The sequence below is a fragment of the Talpa occidentalis genome, unplaced genomic scaffold, assembly GCF_014898055.3.
Source record: "Talpa occidentalis isolate TD23 unplaced genomic scaffold, MPIMG_talOcc4v2.1 talOcc4.13, whole genome shotgun sequence".
Lineage (NCBI taxonomy): Eukaryota > Metazoa > Chordata > Mammalia > Eulipotyphla > Talpidae > Talpa > Talpa occidentalis.
This window is the reverse complement of record NW_023601322.1, coordinates 71,311,815-71,336,504: the sequence shown is the minus strand read 5'-3', so window position 1 is coordinate 71,336,504 and position 24,690 is coordinate 71,311,815. Positions and strand designations below refer to the sequence as shown.

Genomic DNA, 24,690 nt, shown 5'->3' with positions numbered 1-24,690 from the left:
CTCCCCTGGTGGCGCAGCGGTTGAGCGCTGGCCTGCAAAGCTGCCCGCAGCCTCTGCAGTGCTGGTTCGTTCCCCGGCCACCGGCGAGGGTCCCACCAAAAAAAAAAAAAAAAAAAAAAAAAAAAAAAAAGAGTGCATAATAAGTGTTCAGTAAATGGTGGTATAATTGTCATCATCATCATCAAAAGACTATTATCTTTGCTTTAGTAACTGATTTTGTAGAAAGGAAGCTGTTGAAATCCTTAAAATAGCTGTTTTCTATTAGAAAAGTCAATATCCAAAAGCACCTAAGTAACTTTACAAGATGATTCTTGCACTTTTGTCTCTTCAGTGAATTACAGTGCACCCCCATAGTCGATGCTTTCTGTATAGGATTTTCAGTGCAACACAGTAGCAGAAGTTGATAAAGATTACTCAATTATTAAGAAAAGTTCATGCTACATTAGGTCTTTGCTAACTAATGATAATTGAGTCAGGAAAAAGCACATTTAAAATGAGTCACTTAAATGCAGGCCAACATTTCATACTAAATTGTAAATAAAAGGTCTCATTGAGACGTTAATTTTAAAAAATTACAAGTTTGGGAAAACATGATGTTAAAATTGTAAATATGCTTTTCTTATAATGAGCAAAGAATGAACCAAGTGAGAATAGATAGGCTAATTATATTTAATTTCAAATAATTTAGTAGTATAGGATATCATTTGTATTTGACATTTTTGCTGTTAACATTAAGAGAATTTTAATTTTTTTTAATCCTTAATTATACATATATATGTACATGCATATATAGAGAGGTATAGATTTTTTTTTAATTTTTTTTTTAAGATTTATTTATTTATACAAGCACTAGGTTCAGTCAGAAGTGCGGGAGGGTGAGAGAATTCACCAGAGCCAGAGCGGGGAGCAGAGCAGGCAGAAGGACCGAAGTACACTGCTGAGGGGAGCAGCGGGCGGCAGGAGAGGTCTGCGCACCATGTGGGACCCTCGCCCTGCGGCCAGGGATTGAACTGGCTCTGCAGAGGCTGCGGGCAGCTTTGCAGCCCAGAGCTCAACCACTGTGCCACCGGGGAGGCCCGGTATAGATATTCTTAATGTCTGTGTTAATCCTTGGTTAGTCAAATGATTTTTATCTCCACAAAGAATAGACTTGCTTACTGATTATTATAAAAGTGGCAAATTCCCCAGGCTCAGTGTTCCTCATCAGTGCAAACCCACTGCCCATCCATCTGGGCCCTAATTCATCACTTTCTTGGGTGTTAGAGACTAAGGGAACCAAACATAGACCAATGCTTGTGCTGTCTGCTCTGCCAGGAGAAATAAAGTGTTTTGTTGTTGCTCCCCTCAGCGGTGTACTTTGGTCCTTCTGCCTGCTCTGCTCCCCGCTCTGGCTCTGGTGAATTCTCTCACCCTCCCGCGCTTCTGACTGTACCCAGTGCTTGTATAAATAAATAAATGAAGATCTTAAAAAAATAATAATAATAATAATTTAAAAAAAAAGTAACAGACTAAATAACTTGCTTGTAAACTAGCTAGTAGGGTAAAATTAAATCCCAAGCCCTATACTGTTAACCATCACTTTCATAAATTTTGTAAAATTTATTAAAGTAAATGTTAGAGGTATAATCTTCATCATCATCAAAAGACTATTATCTTTTTTTTTTTTAAGATTTATTTATTCATTTACACACGAACCGGGGTACAGGCCAGATGTGCGGGAAGGTGAGAGGATTTACCAGAGACAGAGCTGGGAACAGAACAGGCAGACTGATGAAATACACTGCTGAGGGGAGCAGCGGGTGCAACAGGAGAGGTCTGCTGCACCATGTGGGACCCTCTCCAGCCAGCCGGGATCGAACCAGTGCTGCAGAGGCTGCAGACAGCTTCACAGAGCGGTGCTCAGCTGCCTGCACCACCAGGGGAGGCCCCCCAAAATTTGTTTCACACTTAATGTCTAAGCCGTTATGGTGAGGGAGACCTTAGTGAATGGAGACTAATACTGTAAGTGACCAATTCACTAGTAAATTTTAAAGATTTTTATGTTGAAATATACCTTATAATAAAGTACACAAACCATATACATACAGAACCATTTATGTCACCATCACCCACATCAAGTTACAAAAAAATTTCTGTAGTTTCCTAGAAGATATTTTCTTGTCCCCTCTTACTAATATTCTTGACTCTGATGTTACAGGTTTTGAATGGAGTGATACAAATTAGTATAATCTTTTGATTCTGACTTACTCAGTATTATGAGATTCATCAATGTTGTACATGTGTTAATTTGTACTATTTCCATTGAACTTATTACTCATTTACTCATTCTACTGTAATTTGGAGCTATTACAGATAGAATTGCTATGAACATGTATTTGTCTTTTGGTGGACATAGCATTTGATTTTGTTGGCTATACCTAGGAATGAATTTGCTCAGTGATAGGGATCTATATTTTAGCATCAGCAGATATTGTCAAACAATATTCCAAAGTGATTGGGCTAAATTATGTTCCTGCTAGCAACATATGAGTTTTATTTCTGTATCTATCATCATGAACATTTACTATTTAATTTTTTTAAGTTTACCTATTCTAATAGATTTGTAATGTTTCACTGTTTTCTTTTTTAAAACTTCCTTGATATCTAATAATAATTAGCCCATTTTATTATTTAATGGCCATTTTGAGATCTTTTGTGATGTGCCTGATCAGGTCTTTGACTTTTCACTAGTGAATTTTTCTGAAAAATTTTGTTTGCTGTTTTAACTTTGTAAGTTGACTTAAATAATGAGTACTTGTATTACTTACACATACTACCCATGCAGTTTAAAAGTTATAAAACTTTTTTTTGAAATATTTTCTATCAAATATCTTTAAGAACTTTAAGAACTTTAATCATTCCATATTTGAAAACTTAGTGCGAGATTTGTCCCTACTTTTTCTGTAACAGTTTAGTTTAAGAAACTAGAAAGTTTCTTTCTTAAACTAGAAAGTACTGTTATTAACAGTACCAGTTTTAAGAAAATATTAGCATTAAGTCTTAAGTTTTGGGGATCTAACACCCACTAATTAATCTTTCTGTGGCCAATTGCTTAAAGTTTAATGACATCCCCATTCACCAAATCCATTTGTCTTTTCTTCACCTTTTTACATTCTCCTTTGTATTTGATCTTCTACAATACTGTTGTACTAATCTAAGCATGTCATTTTTAACATTTGTTTACCAATACCTCTTTCTACCAGTGTATGTTCTTTAAAATTCAGGAGTTTACTTGCTGTTTTTTTCATTCTATTGAAACCTTGTTTTCTTGTTAACACAATTTGTACAAAATATTGAATCTGTTCCCCATCTTTTCTCTTCTAAATCTCTTGTCTCCAGTCATGACCCTTTCCACAGTTAACCATCTTCTCTACTGGCAAAGCCACTTTCTGAGTGTCCTTAAATCTGTTAATGAAATGGTCATTGCTCAGTCACTTGAGTTTAAAATTTGAATTTATCTTTAATTTCAAGGTACAGTTGATAGAAAAATCAGTGACCATTCATTAACTACCTACACAGTCTGTTGTTTGGTGGTATCCTGCATGGAATAGTGCCAAGTGCGGAATTCTGCCTGAAAGAATTTTGCACTCCATTTGGGAAGTTATGTTTTTATTAATGTCATATTTTATTATTTAGGTTCTAGTATAAATTGGTCAACGACCCTGTCCTCTTTAGATTGGATGGTGATGGAATTATTCTCAAAAGGGGATGGATTTGAGCTTATTGTTAAGGGTGATAGAGATTTCTTTTGGAAGACACAGATGGACGGAGCTACTGGGATTTGGGCTCCATCAAAAAGTATGTATAATAGTACAGTGGTGTGTATGTTATAGTGGGACTAGAGCCAACCAGTTTTTAAGTCTCCACTCTATTCTTCCTTTGAATAATAAACATAATTAATGTTTGAATTACATTTACCAGCTCATTAAACATCACTAATATGTTTGTATGTGTATGTGTGTGTATATATATATATATATATATATATTGAGAGAGAGAGATTGAGATTTAATAACATCATTTTAGTGACTTAGGAACCATCATCCTGAGTTTACAGAAGTTATTAAACTTAGAAAGAATGATACATGTTATGTCATACACCTAGTAAAGGACAGACTCTGATCCTCTTGTTTTCTTTATACTACTTTTTATAAAATTAAATATAGTGAATTTTTTGACTCATAAACTAAGTACATAGAAAAAATAACATTTGATGATTTGTCAAATTTTCTTTAAATCTCGTTTTAAAAAAGACACAGCTAAAGCTTTTCTCTTCTTTCTTCATTTCCTTTCGTCAGAGGTAGCCAGTATTCAGTATCCTGAAGTTGGTGTATTTGTCATTTCCATGCATATTTTTGTTTTCTTACTATTGCTGTGTATATCCATAAGTCTTTTTTTGTTTCAAATCTTATACAGTTGCTCTTATAAAGGTATGCATGTTTCCGCAGACCACTTTTTTTTTAATTCACCACTTGCTCACTCATTTAATAAATAGGTACTGTTGTATGCCTAGGGGATTATCTTGGTGGATAGGGAAGATGAGGCTATCTACATTTCAATTGGGAAGACATTAATAGGAAATAAATAAAACCAACAGTGTAACATTGTGTTAGGATAAATGCCATGAAAGATAACTGAGTAGGGTCAGGAGATAGAGAATGATGGGGAGGGTGTGTTATTTTAGATAAAGTGGTTAGTGCTTAGGAAAGGCCTTTCTCAGGTGGCGACATTTGAGCCCCTGAATTAATTAAGAGAGTAATTCATGTTAAGTATAACGGTCTTGGGGTAGAAAGCATCTTGGAGTGCTTGAAAAATGGAAAGAAGTAAAGTGTGGTTAAATACAAAGTTAGCTAGGAGAATATAAGAAATAAATTTGGAGAAGAAGCCAAAGGCCAGATCATGTATTTCCTAAAAAGTTTAGGAAGTTTGGATATTGAGTGTAATGGGAAGACACTGGATTATTTTGGAACAGGGAAATAACCTAGTTTGATGCACTTTTAAGATTACTTTTTTTTTTGAAGATTTATTTATGCATACAAGAGCTGGGGTACAGGCCAGAGATGTGAGGGTGAGAGGATTCACCAGAGACAGAGTGGGGAACAGAACAGGCAGACTGACTGAAATACACTGCTGAGGGGAGCAGCGGGCGAGACAGGAGAGGTCTGCTCCCCCATGTGGGTTTCTCCCTTGCCGGCAGGGGATCGAACTCCTGCGGTGCTCAACCCCTTGGCCACCAGGGAGGCCCAAGATTACTTTTTTTAAACTGGAATTCTGTGTGGTAGAACAGATGTGGAAACTATATTGCTAAGGAAAGATCTTGAAGGTACATTGTTCATAAGTTTTTCTGCACCTTTTTTCAGATTGCCACTATTTATGTAAAAACAGCAAATATGTATGTATAAATTGTGTGTGTGTACATATACAGATATATCGTATTTGCTAGTATTTGTGTAAAATATTTTTGGAAGGATATGAAAGATAATTATAAAAGGGATTATAAGAAGGGAAACTGCTGATGGGGAGAAAAATAGGAAGGAAACTGACCACACTACCTTTTTATATATCAAGAAAATACTTTTAAAAGTCACACAGAAAATGTCATAAATATCCAGCCAGCTGAATTTTCACTAATTGAACTCTCCCATATCATAACCAAGAGTGAAAAGCAGAATTTTATCAGAATTACCAAAATTCTGAGGTTCTGTTCTAGCTAATAATCTGTCCTTCCCTTTGGAAAATAACCGTCATCCTGACTTCTGATAGCACACATTAGTTTCAACCTGATTTTTGTACCAGCACTGACAGCTTCATTCTGTTCACCATAATTTATTTTAGATTATCTATATTTTATTTTAGTACATTGATAGATTCTCTTTGTTAAATGGTTAAAGTGATACAGAAATATATAGGACAATCAGACTGGACCCCTTTCTGTTACTCTCATTCCATGCCTCTCCCCAGAGGTAACCATAATGAGTACTTTAGTATGTAGCCTTCTACTTCTGTTTATGTACACAAATAACTTTCCTTTTTTTCTCTTTATTGCATGCTATGGTTAGTACTTGATGATGACACTGAGTAATTAACATATATTAAGCTCTTCCTAGTGGCTAATTTCAGTGCTATCTGATTGTCAAGATCCTTTTTTTTCTCCCCACTTCTCAACCTCTCTCCATTATTCGTACCTACTTTTTCTCTCACATGCATGTACTACCTATGTAGCTTGCATTGTATTTCACTTTTTTGAATAAGATCTGTCAGGCAGTCTTGTCCTCTATGTATCCTAGGAAGTGGTCTATTCACGGCTGTCCACGTGTTTCTGTTGTTTGTGTCCCATTGCCTTGTAATTTCCCTTCTTGTCTCAGACCCTTTCTGTGACCCAGATAGATGACTTTCATTCTGTGTCCTTGAGGTAGCCAAAGCTGAGGTCATTCATTTTGTGGCTTGTTGAGCACATAACATTAGATTCCGTGATCTGCTGCTGAAAAATGTGGTTTCATGCCCTTGTTATATTTCTTTAACTTACTGTAACCAGCCTTGTGCACCTGGCAGAAATCATTCTTTTAAAAAAAAAAATTTATTTATACAAGCACTGGGTACAGTCAGAAGCGTGGGAGGGTGAGAGAACTCACCAGAGCCAGAGAGGGGAACAGAACAGGCAGACCGGCGAAATACACTGCTGAAGGGAGCAGCGGGCTGCAGGAGAGTCCTGCGCGCCATGCGGGACCCTCACCCGGAGGCCAGGGATTGAACCGGCGCCGCAGAGGCTGCGGGCAGCCTCGCAGCCCAGCGCTCAACAGCTGCACCATCAGGGAGGCCCTGGCAGAAATCATTCTACATAAGGTTGAGGAAGACAAGGCACAAGGCATATCCATCTCTACAAGGAGTGTACCTCACTGCCCTGCTCTCTCTCCCCCAAGATGTGAGCACAGCAATTTGCATAACCATTACTAGTGCTTCTGAATCCACAGTATTGCCTGGCACTTAGTTGACTCTTCAGTATATGTTGACTGGTTGAATTAGTTGGCTTTTACGATGAAACCTCTTTGGTGTGACTTTTAAGCAGTACCTTGGCTATTCAAATACATGGCACAGAGTAAGCAACTAATAATTTGTTGAATTTGGTTTCATTTTACTTTATATTTACCTTGGTTTAAACTATGTGTGTGTTCTTTCAAGTGTAGTTGGCACCCCAATCCAAAATAGTCTTGATGCTAGAACTTGTGAAAGGAAGAGCAGTAGCATTATTTGGCTGGCAGCATCTTTGGTTACAGACATCCTTTTCCCAAATATTACTCCTGCTATTTTTCTAGCTCATTGTCTATAGTTGGCTCTGTAGTGACCATAGGGGATTTTACTGCAATTACCAGTGGAGTACCATCCATATTACTTCCTCTCCTCATCTTTGCTGAGAGCTTCTTAGTGGTGCAGAATAGTGGTCTGTTTGGAGCAGGCTCATTAACTTCACATAATATCACAGAAGGAAACAGGAATTACAAATTTATAAACTGTCCTTTTTGGGATTAAACATTGAATTTATTTTCTTTAAATCTGTTCAGCATTCTTAGTTTTAAAAATAGAAAGTTCTCATTTTCCTGGCAGTTGTGTGTGTAATGATTTAATTGAGAGTTTGATATATCTTACGACAACCTTTAATAAAATTTGCATTAAATAATATGACTTGAATAGTACCATGACTTTTGCCCAAACCTTTTAAGTCTGTGACACGTTTTAAAGAGAACAATGAGCTTAGAGAAGAGCTAAATTTCTCCTAAGAAATGTGTGCGGGTCAGGACAAATCTTCAAAACTGACAGCATGTGGCATGGGTTTCAATGAAGAAAACCACTTTTGAATCAAACATTTGGGAACTTGAATTACTTGTTAATGTTATAAACACAGCAGTGAGAGATCACAGAACTTTAAAGAAAAGTTCTTTCTAGACAGGTTTCTTAAATTTTACATTTGTTAATACTTTCCTGCTCTTAGAAATAACATACTTTTAAATTATATTGATATAAATGTGTATAAATTGCATTCATTTATATTAGGGATCTTACTGTTTTTGACCTTTCTCTCTTTCAGGACTTGAACTAATGAAAGAAGCTTATGGCACTTAACAAAGATAAACGTCACTCCTCCCTTTTTAATTGGAACTTCTGCTTAGGATCTGCTATTTGACTTTTCATCTGTGATCTGTTCTTTCAATAGCCACTGACTTCGAGCTACAGGAAGGTCTCTGAAGATTTATATCAAATGACGTCAATGGCCAGCTTGTTTTCTTTTACTAGTCCAGCAGTGAAGCGATTGTTGGGCTGGAAGCAAGGCGATGAGGAGGAGAAATGGGCAGAAAAGGCAGTAGATGCTTTGGTGAAGAAGCTGAAGAAGAAGAAGGGCGCCATGGAAGAGCTGGAGAAAGCCCTGAGCAGCCCGGGACAGCCGAGCAAGTGTGTCACTATCCCCAGATCCCTGGACGGACGCCTGCAGGTCTCTCACAGAAAGGGCCTGCCCCATGTCATATATTGTCGGGTGTGGCGATGGCCTGATCTGCAGAGTCACCATGAGTTAAAGCCATTGGATATTTGTGAATTTCCTTTCGGATCTAAGCAAAAAGAAGTTTGCATCAACCCATACCACTACAAGAGAGTGGAGAGTCCAGGTAGGTTTTGCTCCCCTTAGGAGAATTTAAAAAAAAAACACCAAACTTCCTCTTCCTGATTTACTTTTAACTGAATTTAGTGATTAGAAGGTTGTATTAACCTTGGGTTTGCTGTTTAAAGATTTTAATCTTGTAATTTAGCTTTTTATACATAGATGCTATAGCTCCTGAGTAGCTTAGTCTAGGTCACTGTTCACGGTCAGCAGTCAGTCAGGTGCGCTCCACCTTTCCTGCGATTGGCCTTTTTTACCCGAGACCTATCTTCCATCTGTGCTGCATTCTGCTCTTTTTTGCCTGTTCAAGAACTTTGTTCCAGCATTACCACCCTCTCTCCAGCATTATATTTTCCCTCTCTACTGTACTCTTTGTGACAGCATACAAAAATGTGATGATTTAGGACAGTACCTGTCCTAAAATAAAAGTTAAAAATGATTTCCTATCTTGACCTCATTCACACCCAATGTATTACCTTGTTTTCTCTAGCCATTTTATGGGAGTTCCATATTTATTTTCTCTGCATTACTGTACATTCTTTCTTGATACCCCTCCAGTTTGTCTTTCTTCCCTTCCATGTGACTTTCCAAGATCACTAGATGCCTTCTTACAGATAGAAGAGGGGTCTCTCTGTCCTTATTTTACACGGCCTCTTAACAACATTTGATACATTTGCTTGCCTACCCTCCCACTCAAAACGTGTTCCTTATTGCCTTCTGAAATGCTACACTTTCCTGATTCTCCTACTTCATTGGCTGTTTTAAAGTAGCCTCCTTGTTGACGTATTTTCCTGTTTTCACAGTTTCTCAGGACTCAGTCCCTGTCTTTTTGTCCCTATTGAGTTTTCCTCTCTTTGCTCTCATGCCATCAAAATATCTTAAAACCATATAAACTGATCTCATGTTTTGAACTCTGGAGTCCATTTTATGCCTCCTATATCCACTTGTCTACTTGACATCTCCATGCGAATGTCTAAAAAACACCAAATGATGTATCTAAATAGGACTTTGATTTTTCTTTTCCCCACCAAGTCATTTCTTTCTGCAGTTTTCCTTATTGAAGTACATGGCACTTGCATTCATGTAATTGCTACCTAGGGCCTCCCCGGTGGCTCAGCGGTTGAGTGCTGGGCTGCGAAGCTGCCTGCAGCCTCTACAGCACCACTTCAATCCCCGGCCACTGGCGAGGGTCCCACATGGCGCAATAGACCTCTCCTGTCTCGCCCACTGCTCCCCTCAGCAGTGTATTTCATCAGTCTGCCTGTTCTGTTCCCCGCTCTGGCTCTGGTGAATTCTTTCACCCTCCCACGCTTCTGACTGTACCTGGTGCTTGTATGCATGTATAAATAAATAAATAAATAAATAAATAAAATCTTTTTAGAAATAATAATAATAGCTACCTAGATGTCATCTTTTATTTCTCTTTTAAGTCCTATATTTGAACTATGAGCAAATGTTATCTGCTGTACCTTCAAATACATATCTTGATAATATCACTCTTAACCATCTGCCATCATCATTCGCTATTAAGTAGTCTCTTCATTAGTCTCTCTTGACTCTTTTCTTCTTCTCCAGTCCTTTCTGCTTTCTACACAGCAGCTACAGTGATCTTGGAAATGTATACCTACCCTTGTCAATACTTGCTCAAAATATTTTGAAGGCTTTCGATCATATTTAAAACACATTTCTGCAAGACCCTACATGACCTGTCCTCAAACTTCTTCTGTTCCTTGGTCTTCCATAGTCTTGCATTCAGGCATTTTTCTTCTTATTTCTTCTAATTATAGTACTCTTTCTCCAGGATCTTTGCAAAGAACATTCTCACCCCATTCAGTCTTTGCCCAAATACCCCATCACTACCTGACTCAAATATAGACATTTGTTTATTGAATGACATAAGCGTTCCCTTCCTCTGCCTCATTCTCTGTTGCATTCTCAGTGTCTAGAATAGTTATTACCTGGCACTTAGTAGGTGGTGATGCTCAATATTTTTTTTTTGTTATGAATGAATTATCTAAGATAAAATACTGGCTGAGTGCATTAGTTATCTATTGCCCCATAACAAATTACTACAAAGTAAGTGGCTTGTTAGCACAGCACATATTTATTCTTTCACAGTTTCTTTGGAACAGGAGTTCAGGCTTAAATGGATTCTTTGCAAGGCTGTAATCAAGGTGTTTGTCAGTGCTTGGGTCTCACCTGAGACTCAGCTAGGGAAGGATCTGCTTCATGTTATTGTTGACAGGATTCTTGCTCTTGAAGGCTGTTGGACTTTTGCTGGTTATTGACTGGAGGCTGCCTTGCCACATGATTTTCTTCATGGATAGATCATTTCATAGCAACTTACTCCTTAAAGCAAGTAAGGTAGAAAGGGTGGTGTTACTGCTGGAAGGGCATTTAAATTCTTATGGAAAGTTCAGTTTAAGGGGTTTAGAGCTGCGACTTGATATTTGAGGTGATGCTCCAATTATCGAGTCCAGAGAGAGTTGTAGCCTAAAGGAGTTGATGAGGAAAGGAAGATGTAAGGATTTAATAGAGAAATGTAGTCTTAAAAACTCCCAAGCTTGCTAGAAGTTGCTGGAAATGAAGACTAGGATTTTTGTACATTCCTCTGTAGCTAGAATGTGACTATTAATCAAGTAATAGAAATCTTATTTTTTGCAAGTCATTTTTTTTTAAAGATTTATTTATTTATTCATACAAGAACCAGGGTACAGGCCAGATCCGCGAGAGGGTGAAAGGATTCACCGGAGACAGAGTGGGGAAAGAAAAGGCAGACTAACAAAATATACTGCTGAGGGGAGCAGCGGGTAAGACAGGAGCGGTCTGCTGCACCATGTGGGACCCCTCGCCGGCCGGCGCTGCAGAAGCTGCAGACAGTTTCACAGCGCAGCACTCAATCACCTGTGCCACCAGGGGAGGCCCACCTTTTTTTTTTTTTTTTTTAAGATTTATTTATTTTTGTACAAGAGCTGGGGTAAGGCCAGAGGTGCGGGAGGGTGAGAGGATTCACCAGAGACAGAGCAGGGAGCACAACAGTCAGACGACAGAAATACACTGCTGAGGGGAGAAGCTGGCGCGGCAGGAGAGGTCTGCCGCACCACGTGGGTTTCTCACCAGCTGGCATCGAACCCGCACTGCAGAGGCTGCGGACAGCTTCACAGTGGGGCGCTCAACCCGCTATGCCACCAGGGAGGCCCAGTGATAGTAGTTAACTTTTAATGAACACTTACAAACTAGGCACTTTTGTACCTCTGAGAGGTTATCCCTTCATAGGATTAAAAAAAGGTACTAACATTTTGCAGCCCTATAAGTTACTAATAAGTTTGAAGCTTAGGAAATTGAGACTTCATAAGGGTGTAACTTACAAGATCACCTAGTTATTGTGGAGCCAACATCTCTCCTACATTGCTGGTGGGAGTGCAAACTGTTCCAACCACTATGGAAAGCTATCTGGAGGTTTCAGTCTACTAAAAATGGAGCTACCATACAACCCGGCAATTCCACTCCTAGGGATCTACCCAAAGGACACAAAAACATTGATTCAAAAGAACACCTGTACAGCTGTGTTTATTTGTAGCACTATTTACAATAGGTAAAACCCGGAAACATCCCAAATGCCCAAAAATAGATGACTGGATCAAGAAGATGTGGCATATATACACAGTGGAATATTACTCAGCGGTCAAAAAAGATAAACTCATGCTATTCACAGCCACATGGATGGAACTAGAAGGAATTATGCTTAGTGGAATAAGCCAGTAAGAAAAAGAAAAATACCGCATGGTTTCACTTATAGCAGGAATATAGGGGAACCAAATAAGACTTCAGCGTAAAAAAAATAGTAACAGTACAAAACACAGCAAAGCAAAAATGGACAATTATGAATCAGAGACACACTGCAGGGGAGTTGGAGGGAGAGGGATCAGAGGGAGGGAGGGAGGAGCACAGGGGACTGAGGTGATGGTGCACAGGTGCATTGGTGAAGGAAACTCTATGGGGACTACACCTGAGGGGGTGGGGGGAGGCAAATATTGTTTAAAAATGAACAATGATGTAAAAAAATAAAAAAGATTAAAAATAAAGACCACATATAAAAAAAAAAGATTAAGATAGAAGATAGTTGGGAATCGATAAAGAAAAATAGAAGACTAATCTAGGTGGTCCACTGTCTAACAGGCAGCATTATCCAGTGGTTAAGACTGTGTCCTGGGCCTCCCTGGTGGGACAGCTGTTGAACGCTGGGCTATGAAGCTGCCCACAGCCTCTGCAGCACCAGTTCAATCCCCGCCCACCAGCGAGAGTCCCACATGGCACGCAGACCTCTCCTGCGGCACCTGCTGCTCCCCTCAGCAGTGTACTTCGTCATTCTGTCTGTTCTACTCCCCGCTGTGGCTCTGATGAATTCTCTCGCCCTACCACGCTTCTGACTGTACCCAGTGCTTGTATAAATAAATAAATAAATCTTTAAAAAAAAAAAAAAGACTGTGTCCTGGAGCTAGTCTTTCTGGATCTAGATCCTGATTTCACCAGTACTACCTGACTGCAGGCACATTCCTTAACCATTCCATGATTTAGTTTTCTCTTCTTTAAAATGGGAATAACACCTACATCATAAGTGTGTGGTGAGAATTAGATAAACTGACTCAGAATAAGTTTTAAATTAAATGTCATTCTAGTAAAGATTACATTCTGGAATTGGAGCATAGAGAAAAATGACAGTTTATTATCAAAAAAATATACTAGAACAATTCTGAGAATTGAAAATAATGGAAAGGGCCAAGTGAATTATATAGTACCAGAACAAGAGATAGAAAATGACCTACACGTGAAATTTTAGTCTATTACATATTTAAAAAAGATTCTGAAAGCTCTTGAAGAGAGAAGACCAGATACTTACAAAGGACTGAAAATTAGAATTTTAGATTTCTCAGTGCAGTTCTGCATTCTAGAAGAAAATGAAGCAGTGTCTTCATTCCCCCCTCCACCCCCTGTAGCCATAGCGGGGAAATGTCTGTTCTAGAATCTGTCTGTAGATAAATAAAAGACAAGACACTTTGATTGTGAAAGGACTCAACTCCTTATACCTTTTTTTTTAGGAAGTTAATAGAGAACAAGGCTCTGGAATTGGAATCTGACAGGAGAAAAGGGAAAGGAAGGCCCAGGACTTCATATTTGTAGAAGACCTAAGTAGCAACCAGTATCGATGTAGTGAAAGAATGGTGGACTTGTGGGGGGTGGGGGAGGGACCCGCAGTCAATAGATCACTTGTTGATTTGTGGCATCTAAAAAGTAATTTTGCCTTTGAAATCCTATTGAAAGAGAATTTGGCAGATCTGTTGGATTTTTGTAAATATTAGTGGCATATACTTAAGATTAAGCAGATGAAGAAACAAGGCAATAATTAACTTTAATAAAATTACTGTTCCAGAAAGAATGAAACCAGAGTTCATATTTGACTCAGCAGTGAATACTGTGTATATATGTATGTTTGTATATATAATATCAACGCTGGATATGAATTTAACCAAAATTTTTTTTAATGTAACTTTATTGTGGGAAAGGGGAATTAGAGTGGGATAAATAATGTAAGAAAACTATTCATTAGCCCTGACAGCTACAGATATGTCTACAGATAATGTCTTGACAAATCATGTAAGTGTATTAGCGGAAAGTAAATGTTAGAAGAAATGGCTAAGAATTTAAATTTGTGTCTGGAAGCAATATGGAATTGCTGTCTTTGTTTTAATCTCTTGTAGCATCTATCTTTTTAAACTCCATTTATTATTTTGGATGAACATAGACTAACAACTAAAAATGTGATATGTTTTATACAGATAATATCCAAGTCAGGGCCTCCCCGGTGGCGCAGCGGTTGAGCTTGGGTTGCGAAGCTGCCCGCAGCCTCTGCAGTGCCGGTTCGATCCCCAGCTGCTCCCCGGCCACCGAAGGAGGGTCCTACATGGTGCGCAGACCCCTCCTGCTGCCCGCTGCTCCCCTCAGCAGTGTACTTCAGTCCTTCTGCCTGCTCTGCTCCCTGCTCTGGCTCTGGTGAATTCTCTCACCCTCCCGCGCTTCTGACTGTACCCAGTGCTTGTATGTATGTATCAATCAATCAATCAATAAATAAATCTTTAAAAAAAAAAATACCCAAGTCAGAAGGAACCTATACTTTTACTTCTACCTCTAAAAAAGTAAAACAGTCCTTACTGGATTGAATCCCTAACTGGTTATTTCACTAAGTTTTTCAGATTGCTGGCCAGCTAAGCATAGACGTTTTTACTGTCTAATGTCCTGCTCTCCAGTGGCACCTATGCCATCATTCTTTGAAGGGAACAACAATTGGTAATGTACAGTGGAATAAAACAACTATAGTTAGATATTAACCATATAATTACAACACAGATTTAGTAATAAATAAATAAATAAATAAATAAATAAACAAACAGTATAAATACTTACTTGGCCTCTGATTCCTCAGGTACATCCCTACTTCAGGGAGGGGAAAGTGTGACCCAGTTAACTTAAAAATAGATTGGTTTTGTTGCTGCTGAATGATGTCAGAAGTGAAATGACATTGACAAATACAGGAAAGTTGGAAAAGATGAGTATTGGTACACTATGAGTTTAAATAGATCAGTTTCTTTCCATTTCCTATAGGAAAAGGTACTTTGAGAATGTGAGTAAGGCTAAAGTTTATATTTTTTAAAAAATCTCTTAAAATGTTAACTGTTTTAAGACTTTGTTGTACTTATTTTCTTTTTGAAGATTTTATTTATTTATACAAGAACTGGGGTACAGGTGAGAGGTGCGGGAGGGTGAGAAGATTCACCAGAGACAGAGCGGGGAGCAGAACGGGTAGACGGACCAAAGACCCTGCCGAGGCCACCCACTGCGCCACCTGGGAGGCCCTGTACTTATTTTCATGTGGTCATGTTTCAAAAACTGATTTAGAGTAGAGGATTTTCTACCTAGGAAATGTTACTGTTTTCAATAAGGAAAATTTTACTGAAGAATATAAAAATATGAGGTCTCTCAAACTAAAAGATGACATGTTCAGAACTTGTAACATGGAGGCTTCTGGGCCCTACATAATTGACTTCAGTTTCACTCTCTGCTCATACATACCTCCTACTGCAATGGTTAGGCCAGCTGTGTATCCTTACTTTCTTCCTGGAATCATCTCCTCCTCTGTCTCCTCATCCTTAACCTTCCCATGTGAAATCTTACCGGTTCTTTAAGATCTAATCTTCTTTTGAACTTTTACTGCATTAAGTTGTCTGTATTATGCTTATTTTGAATAATGTTTTCTCTCCTGGAGATAGGCGTGAAGGACTGGTGCGTTTGCTGGATTTTCTGTCTTCCAGGGTTCTTTATAACGGTTAAATGCCTAGAAAGTTTTGAGTTTAATTATCATGTAGAGCAAAGGCTCTACAAAGAATCGTTTCCTAAAAGTAAGTAGTATTAATAGGTTTACAGTTTTTATTGTGTGGGATATATGCGCTAGTCATTGTTGACAAATGGCTTTTGATTTTTGTCTTTCAGTCTTACCTCCAGTGTTAGTGCCTCGTCATAATGAATTCAATCCACAACACAGCCTTCTGGTTCAATTTAGGAACCTAAGCCACAATGAACCACACATGCCACAGAATGCAACCTTTCCTGATTCTTTCCACCAGCCCAACAACACTCCTTTCCCTTTATCTCCAAATAGCCCCTACCCCCCTTCTCCTGCTAGCAGCACATATCCCAATTCGCCAGCAAGTTCTGGACCAGGAAGTCCATTTCAGCTCCCTGGTAAGAAATTATTTTATTCATGTAAAATAAATCCTGATAACCTGCCTTTCTGGGTGGCCTGTTATATCTGCCAAGAGCTAGCTATTTTTGCCTCTGTATTCTTTGGTATTTGTTTGATTTCCAGAAGAGTTTTGGATTTTATTTTGCCAAGTACTATATGCTTTAAAAACAAAAATCAGAGCACCAATATTTGACTAAAAAATATTTTCATGTAATTCATTTGAGTGCCTTTTACAAAACTGGTTGATGAAAGCTATTGAATTTAATCTTTAGAACAACCATGTTAGGTATTATTTCTATTTTACAGATGGTAAAAGAAATTTTCATTAATCCCAAGAATTTAATTACCTTGCCGAAGGCCACACAGCAAATATTAGAGGATATTCAGACCCAAGTTTGTCTGACTCTAAATTCTGTGCTCTTTCAACTGTACTACTTATTATTCATAGCTTGTCAAATCATTTTAGAGACAGGCTAAATGAACCTCAGTTATCTTTAGTTGGGAAGCTGATTTGCCTGAAAAAAGATGAGAAGTAGATTTTATAAAGTTCCTAAATTTTGTTACACCATCAAGAAATATTTGAACACTTAATTTTGTCAGGTGGAGTCATATGTAAGTATGTTATTTGTTGTTTCTCTACATAGCAACTGATGGACTTTTGGTGTTTTTGAAGGGAAATTAAATACCAGCTGCTTGCTTTCTTATTAGGTATCTGTTCAAAAACTATTTTTTATAGTTCGTCCTACATTCACTGCTGATTGTAACTGTCTCAAATGTACCTTGTAAAATCTTGGGGTGAAAAAGACATTATATTCATTATTTATGTTTATTGAAACAAAGACATATAACTACAGCTTTTGCTAAGATTTTTGACCACAAGATGTGGAACTCAGAATATTTTCTGGTTATGCTTGTTTAGTTTCCTAAGAGAATTACCTAGCTACTTAATAAGGCCTACCAGCCATTTTAAGATGTTCTGAAAGACTTAAACAACTGTAGCTAGTACTGATAGCAAATTTTATAGGGTCACGGTTTTATTTTTCAGTTTTAAATAACAATATATGATATGTGATGATCCTGATAATTTAGAATTGTCTCTGTGGAGATGTAGCTAAACTAACACAATCCTGTTTCCTTCACTTTGATTTGTAGTAGTTGCAGTTTTCCCCTACATATGATTCTAAGTAAATAAAGACACAGAATTCTTAACTTTGAATTAAAATAAACTTTAGCACTGATCTTAACTATTCTGGATTGCCAGGGATCCGGACCAATACATGTGAACTTTCAGGAGATTTCCAGCAGCCTTTGGGTGTGCTATCTTTTTTTCCTCCTTGCCCTAACATAGCATCCTCCATTGTTGTTTGTATAATGTTCAGTAATGAACTCTGCTGGTAATAAGAATAGTTAAATTCTTTTTATAATAATAAATTAAAGGGAGATGAAGACTTTAAATGTTCTTTTGGCATTTAACTTTTCTCATTTTCTTCTTAGCTGATACTCCTCCTCCTGCCTATATGCCACCAGATGATCAGATGGGTCAAGATAATTCCCAACCCATGGATACAAGCAATAATATGATTCCTCAGATTATGCCCAGTATATCCAGCAGAGGTAAGAGAAATACCATATGTATTTTGCTGGTTTTGTTTTAACTTCTTGGATACTATAAAAAATAGTTTTATTTTAATATGTCATAACATTTATCTATTTTAATGAAGCATGTGATTCAGTGATTTTTAGAAATGTGTAAAATTTTGTGCTATCATTGCAATCTATTTTTAGACTAGTTCCATAATCCTTTGAAACTCTCCCTTGTGGCTAGTTGTAATTTATCCTACTCATATCCCCAGATCGAGAGACCCTCTAATATGCTTTCTATAGCAATAGATTTGCCTTCTCTGCACATTCCATATAGATAGAACCAAATAATGTATAGTCTTTTACATCTGGTTTCTTTCATTTAGTATCATGTTTTCAAGCTTCTTCATATTGTGTAGCATGTGTTGGTACTTTGTTCCTTTTCATTATTGAACAATTTTCTATTGTGTGGATGGCACCACATTTTATTTGTTCATTCACCAGTTGGTGGACATTTGATTTGTTTCCATGAACAATGCTGATATGAACATAATGCATTTAAGTCTTTGTGTGGACATTGTTTATATTTTCTTGGGTAGAAGTTTAAGTGGGATTTCTGAGTCATATGGTAAATATAACTATTAATGAAAAACTGCCAGTATTATCCAGAGTGGCAGTATCATTTACATTCTTACCAACAATGTATGAGAATTCCAGTTTCTCCACACTGTATTATCTGTTTTTGTTTTTTTTAATTATAGCCCTTTTCATAGATACGAAGTTCTTTCTCATAGTGGTTTTAATTTGCATTTCTCTGAGAATGATGCTGAACACTTGCAATATATTTATTATATTTACATTGCAATATACTCATTTATCTTCTTTGTGAAATGCTTACTTAAGTCTTTTGCCCATTTTTTTTAAGGTTTATTTATTTATGCATACAAGAACTGGGGTACAGGCCAGAGGTGCAGGAGGGTGAGAGGATTCGCCAGAGACAGAGTGGGGAACAGAACAGACAGACTGACTGAAATACACTGCTGAGGGAGCAGTGGGTAAGACAGGAGAGGTCTGCTGCGCCATGTGGGTGGCTTCCTGGCCGGCTTGAGATTGAACTCGTGCTGCAGAGGCTGCAGATAGCTTCACAGTGCTGTGCTTAACCTCTTGAGCCACCAGGGAGGCCTGGCTACTTTTTAATTGTGTTGTTTGTGGTGTTATTTAGATGTAAGAATTCTCACATTTTATTAGTATATATTGTAGTTCAAAGTACTTTATCAGATAAATGATTTGCAATTTTTTTCTATCAGTCTATGATTTATTTTTTCATTTTTATAATGGTGTCTTTTGAAGCAGAAAGGTGTTTTTTATTTATTTTTATTTTTTAATATTTTATTTTATATAATTCTTACATTATTTTTCATTTTTGCACAATGTATGCATTTTCATTTTGGTTATATTCCCCATACAATGTCACCTCCCTTACTTTGACCTCTTCTCCCCTCTCCCCCACCCCTGCCCCGTGTGTCTCTGGTTGATAGTTGCGTGTTGATTTTGATTTTTTTTTTTTTTCTTTATTATAGTTCGTCTTTTTCCTGGTCCCTTATTTAGGTTTTCTAAATTCCTGAAGCAGATAGGTTTTTAATGAAAACTCTGATGAAGTCTATGTCATCAGTTGTTTTCTTTGCTAGATCATGCTTTTGGTGTTGTGCCTAAGAAATCTGTCTATCCCAAGGTCAGAAAAATTTTCTCCTGTGCTTTGTTCTAGAAGTTCTCTAGTGTTAGCTCTTATATTTAGATCTGTGATTCCCTTGGAGTTAAGTATTTTATGTGGTAAGGGTCTAAACTCATCTTTTTGTGTGTAGATATCCAGTTAGTTCCAGCATTGATTGTTGAAATGAGTATCATTGACTTGCCTGGACATCTTTTTCAAAAATGAATTGATCCAATTCAAAACACTCAGTTTTGTTCTTATCTTCAGCTCATAGTCTTGATTATTAAAGCTTTTGGTAAGCTTTGATAATTAGAAGTGTTAGTCCTCTACTTTGTTCTCTTTCAGAATTATTTGGCTATCTGCATTTCCCTCTCATTTTAGTATTAGCTTGTCAGTATTTCCCCCACCTTCCCCAAAAATCCCACCTTGGATTTTGATAGAGGTAACACTGAATTTCTAAATCAGTTTGGGGAGCTTCACCATCATCTTCCAGTACACAGATGTGGACTGTCTCTCCATTTTATTTAGGTGTCTTGGGGTTCAGTATAAGTCTTTTGTATCTATTTCTACTTTTCTTAAAATTTATTCCTAGGTGGATGAAGTTTAAAATCGCTCCATTTTTGGATTCTTCTTTATAGTATATAGAAATACAATTGAATTTTGTTTATTAATCTTGTAACGTGGCCTTGCTGAACTAATTTATTAGTTCTAGTAGATTTTTTTGTGTGTTCTTATTTGGATTTGTTAAAGCCTTTTTTAAAAAAACAAACAACTTTTTTGCTATCTAGTCTGGATGCCTTTAACATCTCTCTCTCTTAATATTAAAGGGCATGTATGAATATAACATCATATTTAATGGTAAAAGATTGACTTGCTTTCCCTCTGTGAGTGGGAACAGGACAAGAATGTCTGCTCTCAATACTTCTGTTCAGAATTGTTCTGGAGGGGCTATCCTGTAAACTACTATTTTCCTTCTAGTCCTATTTTATTAATTTATCATGAGTCGTTGTTGAGTTTTTTCCAAACTCTGTATCTGTTGACATGATCATGTGGGTATTTTGGGTTCTTTTATTATTGATAAAGTGTATTGCATGAAATTGATTTTCTGATGTTAAACTTAACCACCTTCTATTCCTGGGATAAATCCCACATGGTCATGGTATATAATCCTTTTTATATATTGCTGGATTAGATTTGCTCTTAGTTTGTTGAGTATTTTTGCTCAACATGAGGGATCTTCAGGAGGGATATTGGTCTTTTAATGAGGAATATTGGTCTGTAGTTCTCTTGTGATGGCTTTGTATGGCATTATCATGGTAATAGTTGCCTTGTTGAATAAATTAAGAAATATTTTTTGCTATTTTTGTAAGAGTTTGTGAAGTATTGTTATTCTTTGGATAGTTTATGAATTTACCAGTGAATTTGTGGGAAGATTTTAAATTACTGACTCCTACCTATTATGTTGGTCTATTCACTCTTTTTTTTCTTAAGTCAATTTTGGTGATATGTGCCTTAGTAGGAGTGTGTCTATTTATATTTGTCTAATTTGTTGGCATAAACTATTTCATAGTATCTTTTATAATCTTTCTGATTTCTGTTGGAGTAGTGATGGCTTCTTTCCTGATTTTTTAAAATTTGTGTCCTGTTCATTTTTCTTGTTTGTTTCAGCTAAAAGATTCCCAGTTGTGAAAGAACCAGCTTTTCTCTTTTTCACTGATTTCCACTCTGAGTTCTATCATTTCCTTTATTCTGCTGCTTTGGGTATAATTTTTCTTTGTATGGTTTCTTAAGTAGGACTCTTAGGTTATTGATTTGTTGCTTCTTTTTGAACTTAGGTGTTCAAAATGATTGCTTTCCTTTTAACCATGGTCTTAATTGCATCCCATAACTTTTTATATGTTTTATTTCTACTTTGACCCCTGGATTATTTAAGATTTATTTATTTATTTATACAAGCACTGGGTACAGTCAGAAGCGTGGGAGGGTGAGAGAATTCACCAGAGCCAGAGCGGGAAACAGAACAGGCAGACTGACGAAATACACTGCTGAGGGAAGCAGTGGGTGCTGCAGGAGAGGTCTGTCACGCCATGTGGCAATCTCCCTTGCCTGCCGGGGATCGAACCCACGCTGCAGAGGCTGCGGGCAGCTTTGCAGCCCAGTGCTCAACCGCTGCACCACCAGGGGAGGCCCACCCCTGGATTATTTAGTAGCATGTTAGTCAATTCCAAATATTGATATTTTAGGATTTCCCAAATTTCTTTTTCCTAATTAATTCCATTGTATGCATTGAGCATACTATGTATGATTTCAGTCTTTAAAATTAGTTGAGACTTGTTTTATGCATGTTTTTATAAAACCTGTGACCTAAGAATGTTCTGTAGATTATTGAAAGGCTGTTACAGAAAGGCGGAAGTACGTGACAAAGATAGTATGTGGCCTGAAAACCACAAAATAATTACGTTGGTATTGGCATATAATTCTTTTCACATGTGCTGGTTTGGTGGGCTGAAAAGGTTTGCCTCCTTCTAGCAGAGCATATGGTGTATTTTAGAGAATATTCCATGTGCACTTGAAAAAAACTGTATATTGTGTCATTCGTTCTGTGGGATTTTGGTTAGATCAAGTAGATTTTAGTCAAATGTTATTTAAGTCTTCTGTATCCTTGCTTATTTTGTATCCTTGCATATTTTCTTTATGATTGTTTTGTCAGTTATAAAGAGTGGGATATTGACATCCGGAACTATATTTTCAAATCATTTTAATTCTGTTTTCACTTCTGTTGGTTTTTGTTTCGTGAATTTTGGGGGCTCTGTTGAATCCGTTTTCTGCATTTGAATGTCAGTTGTTTTCACATCATTTCTTGAAAAGATTTTTGTCCATTATTGCCCTTACTCTATCCTCATCAAAGATTAATTAACTATATTTAAATGAATCTACTTCTGGGCTCTGCGTTCTGTTCTTTTGAGCTATTTGTCTTTTCTTTCATAGTACCACACTGTCTTGATTCCCATAGCTTTACTGTAAGCCTTTAAGTTGGGTGGTTCCAATTTTGTTTTTCCTCAATATTGTATTGGCTATTCTGGATCTTTTGCTTCTCAATATTAACATTAGGTTCATTTTACAATAGCTACAAAATACCTTGCTGGGATTTTAATTGTTACTGCATTGAATCATGTTGGGAACAACTATCATTTTGACGGTATTGAGTCTTCCTGTCCATAAGTGCAGGATATTTCCACATTTATTTAGTTCTTCTTTGACTTTTTTTGATTGTTACAGTTTTTCTCATATAGATCTTGTACCTATTTGGTTTGATTTTTATATTTCATATTTTGAGACAATGTAAATGGTAATGAGTTTTTAATTTGAAATTCCACTTGTTCATTGCTAGTACATAGGAAAGCTATTGACTTCTTTTTATTAACCTGCTATCCTCCAGTATTAATTGCTTTATTTGTTCCAGGAGTTTTTTGGTCATTTCTTTCTTTCAGATTTTTTATATGTATAGCCATGTCATTTGTGATCAGTGAGAGCTTTATTTCTTCCCAGTCTGTATCTTTTTTATTGTCTTGTCTTACTATTTTAACTAGGATTTAAGTATGTTGGTCGAAAGGAGTAGTGAGAATATTTTTGCCTTGTTACTGATCTTGGATGGGAAGCTTCTAGTTTCTTACCATTACGATGTTAGCTAGAAGTTTTCTATAAATCTTTGTCAAGTTGAGTAAGTTCCCTTCTATTCCTACTTTGTTGAGAATCTCAACTTAGTTTTTCAGTTGTAATTTTTGTTTAGAGTTTGGTTTTTTTTTGTTTTTGTTTTTTTTTTTGTTTTTTTACATACTGGTATAGTTCAGATATTTGGCATCTTCAATTTTTTTCAAAGATTTATTTATCCATACAAGAACTGGGGTGTAGGTCAGAGATATATATGGGGGCAGTGAGAGGATTCACCAGAGAGAGTGGGGAGCAGAACAGGCAGATCTACTGAAATATACTGCTGAGGGGAGCAGCAGGTGAGGCAGGAAAGGTCTGCTGAGCCAATTGAGTTAGCTCCCTGGCGGGGATGGAACTCATGCTCCAGTGGCTGTCTATAGCTTGAGAGCCTGGAGACCCGGTATCTTGAGTTTAAACCTGGGTTAAACTGTGCCACATAAACAATTTAAAACATGATGTTGCCTGTCTTTGTATAATTTTAAAAACTGCCTTGTTCAAGGCATTTGTCATGTTTGCTTTTTGGATAAGGACTCAAAGTCAGGAAGGATAATGAAACTTAAGTGAATCTTTTCATAAAGTGTTTAGGCTGGGTTAAAGGAATCATTCATTGAATATATTTTCTGCCTGGTTTGTTCACAGATGTGCAGCCTGTTGCCTATGAAGAACCCAAACATTGGTGTTCAATTGTCTACTATGAATTAAACAATCGTGTTGGGGAAGCTTTTCATGCATCTTCTACTAGTGTGTTAGTAGATGGATTCACAGATCCTTCAAATAACAAAAGTAGATTCTGCTTGGGGTTGTTGTCAAACGTTAATAGGAATTCAACAATTGAAAACACTAGACGACATATTGGAAAAGGTAATCTTGTCATTTTCCTACAGTCAGTTCCAATCAGTCATTTACTGTGCATTGTGTAAGGTACTGAGCATACAACAAACTTCAGGTGTGATCTCTGTTCTCCATTGCAGATATTGAGGAATGTCTTAAGTAAAGATGAAAATCAGTTATCATTTCCTTATCCTGCTTACTTTTTCTTCGTAATATGTAGGGTCTGAAATTACATTATTTATACCTTTATTTTTTGAGGCTCTGCTGGAATATAAGCTTTATCAGTATTTTACTTTTCATGATATCCTTGGCAGCTAGTATAATACCTGGCTCATAGTAAATACATATAAGGAGAGATTTGTGGACTAC

General features: G+C 37.1%; 1 protein-coding gene across 3 annotated transcripts in view; it reads left to right on the top strand.

Moving 5' to 3' along the window:
• Window positions 1-24,690, top strand: part of SMAD5 (SMAD family member 5) — a 41,573-nt gene that overhangs the window by 13,177 nt on the left and 3,706 nt on the right. For all 3 annotated transcript variants that reach the window (XM_037509260.1, XM_054694367.1, XM_054694368.1), the window contains exons 2-5: window positions 8,123-8,696; window positions 16,235-16,486; window positions 17,982-18,101; window positions 24,130-24,351. In XM_037509260.1, coding sequence (XP_037365157.1) covers window positions 8,294-8,696; window positions 16,235-16,486; window positions 17,982-18,101; window positions 24,130-24,351 — 997 coding nt within the window. In that variant the 5' untranslated portion in view covers window positions 8,123-8,293. The remainder of the gene's footprint in view (window positions 1-8,122; window positions 8,697-16,234; window positions 16,487-17,981; window positions 18,102-24,129; window positions 24,352-24,690) is intronic.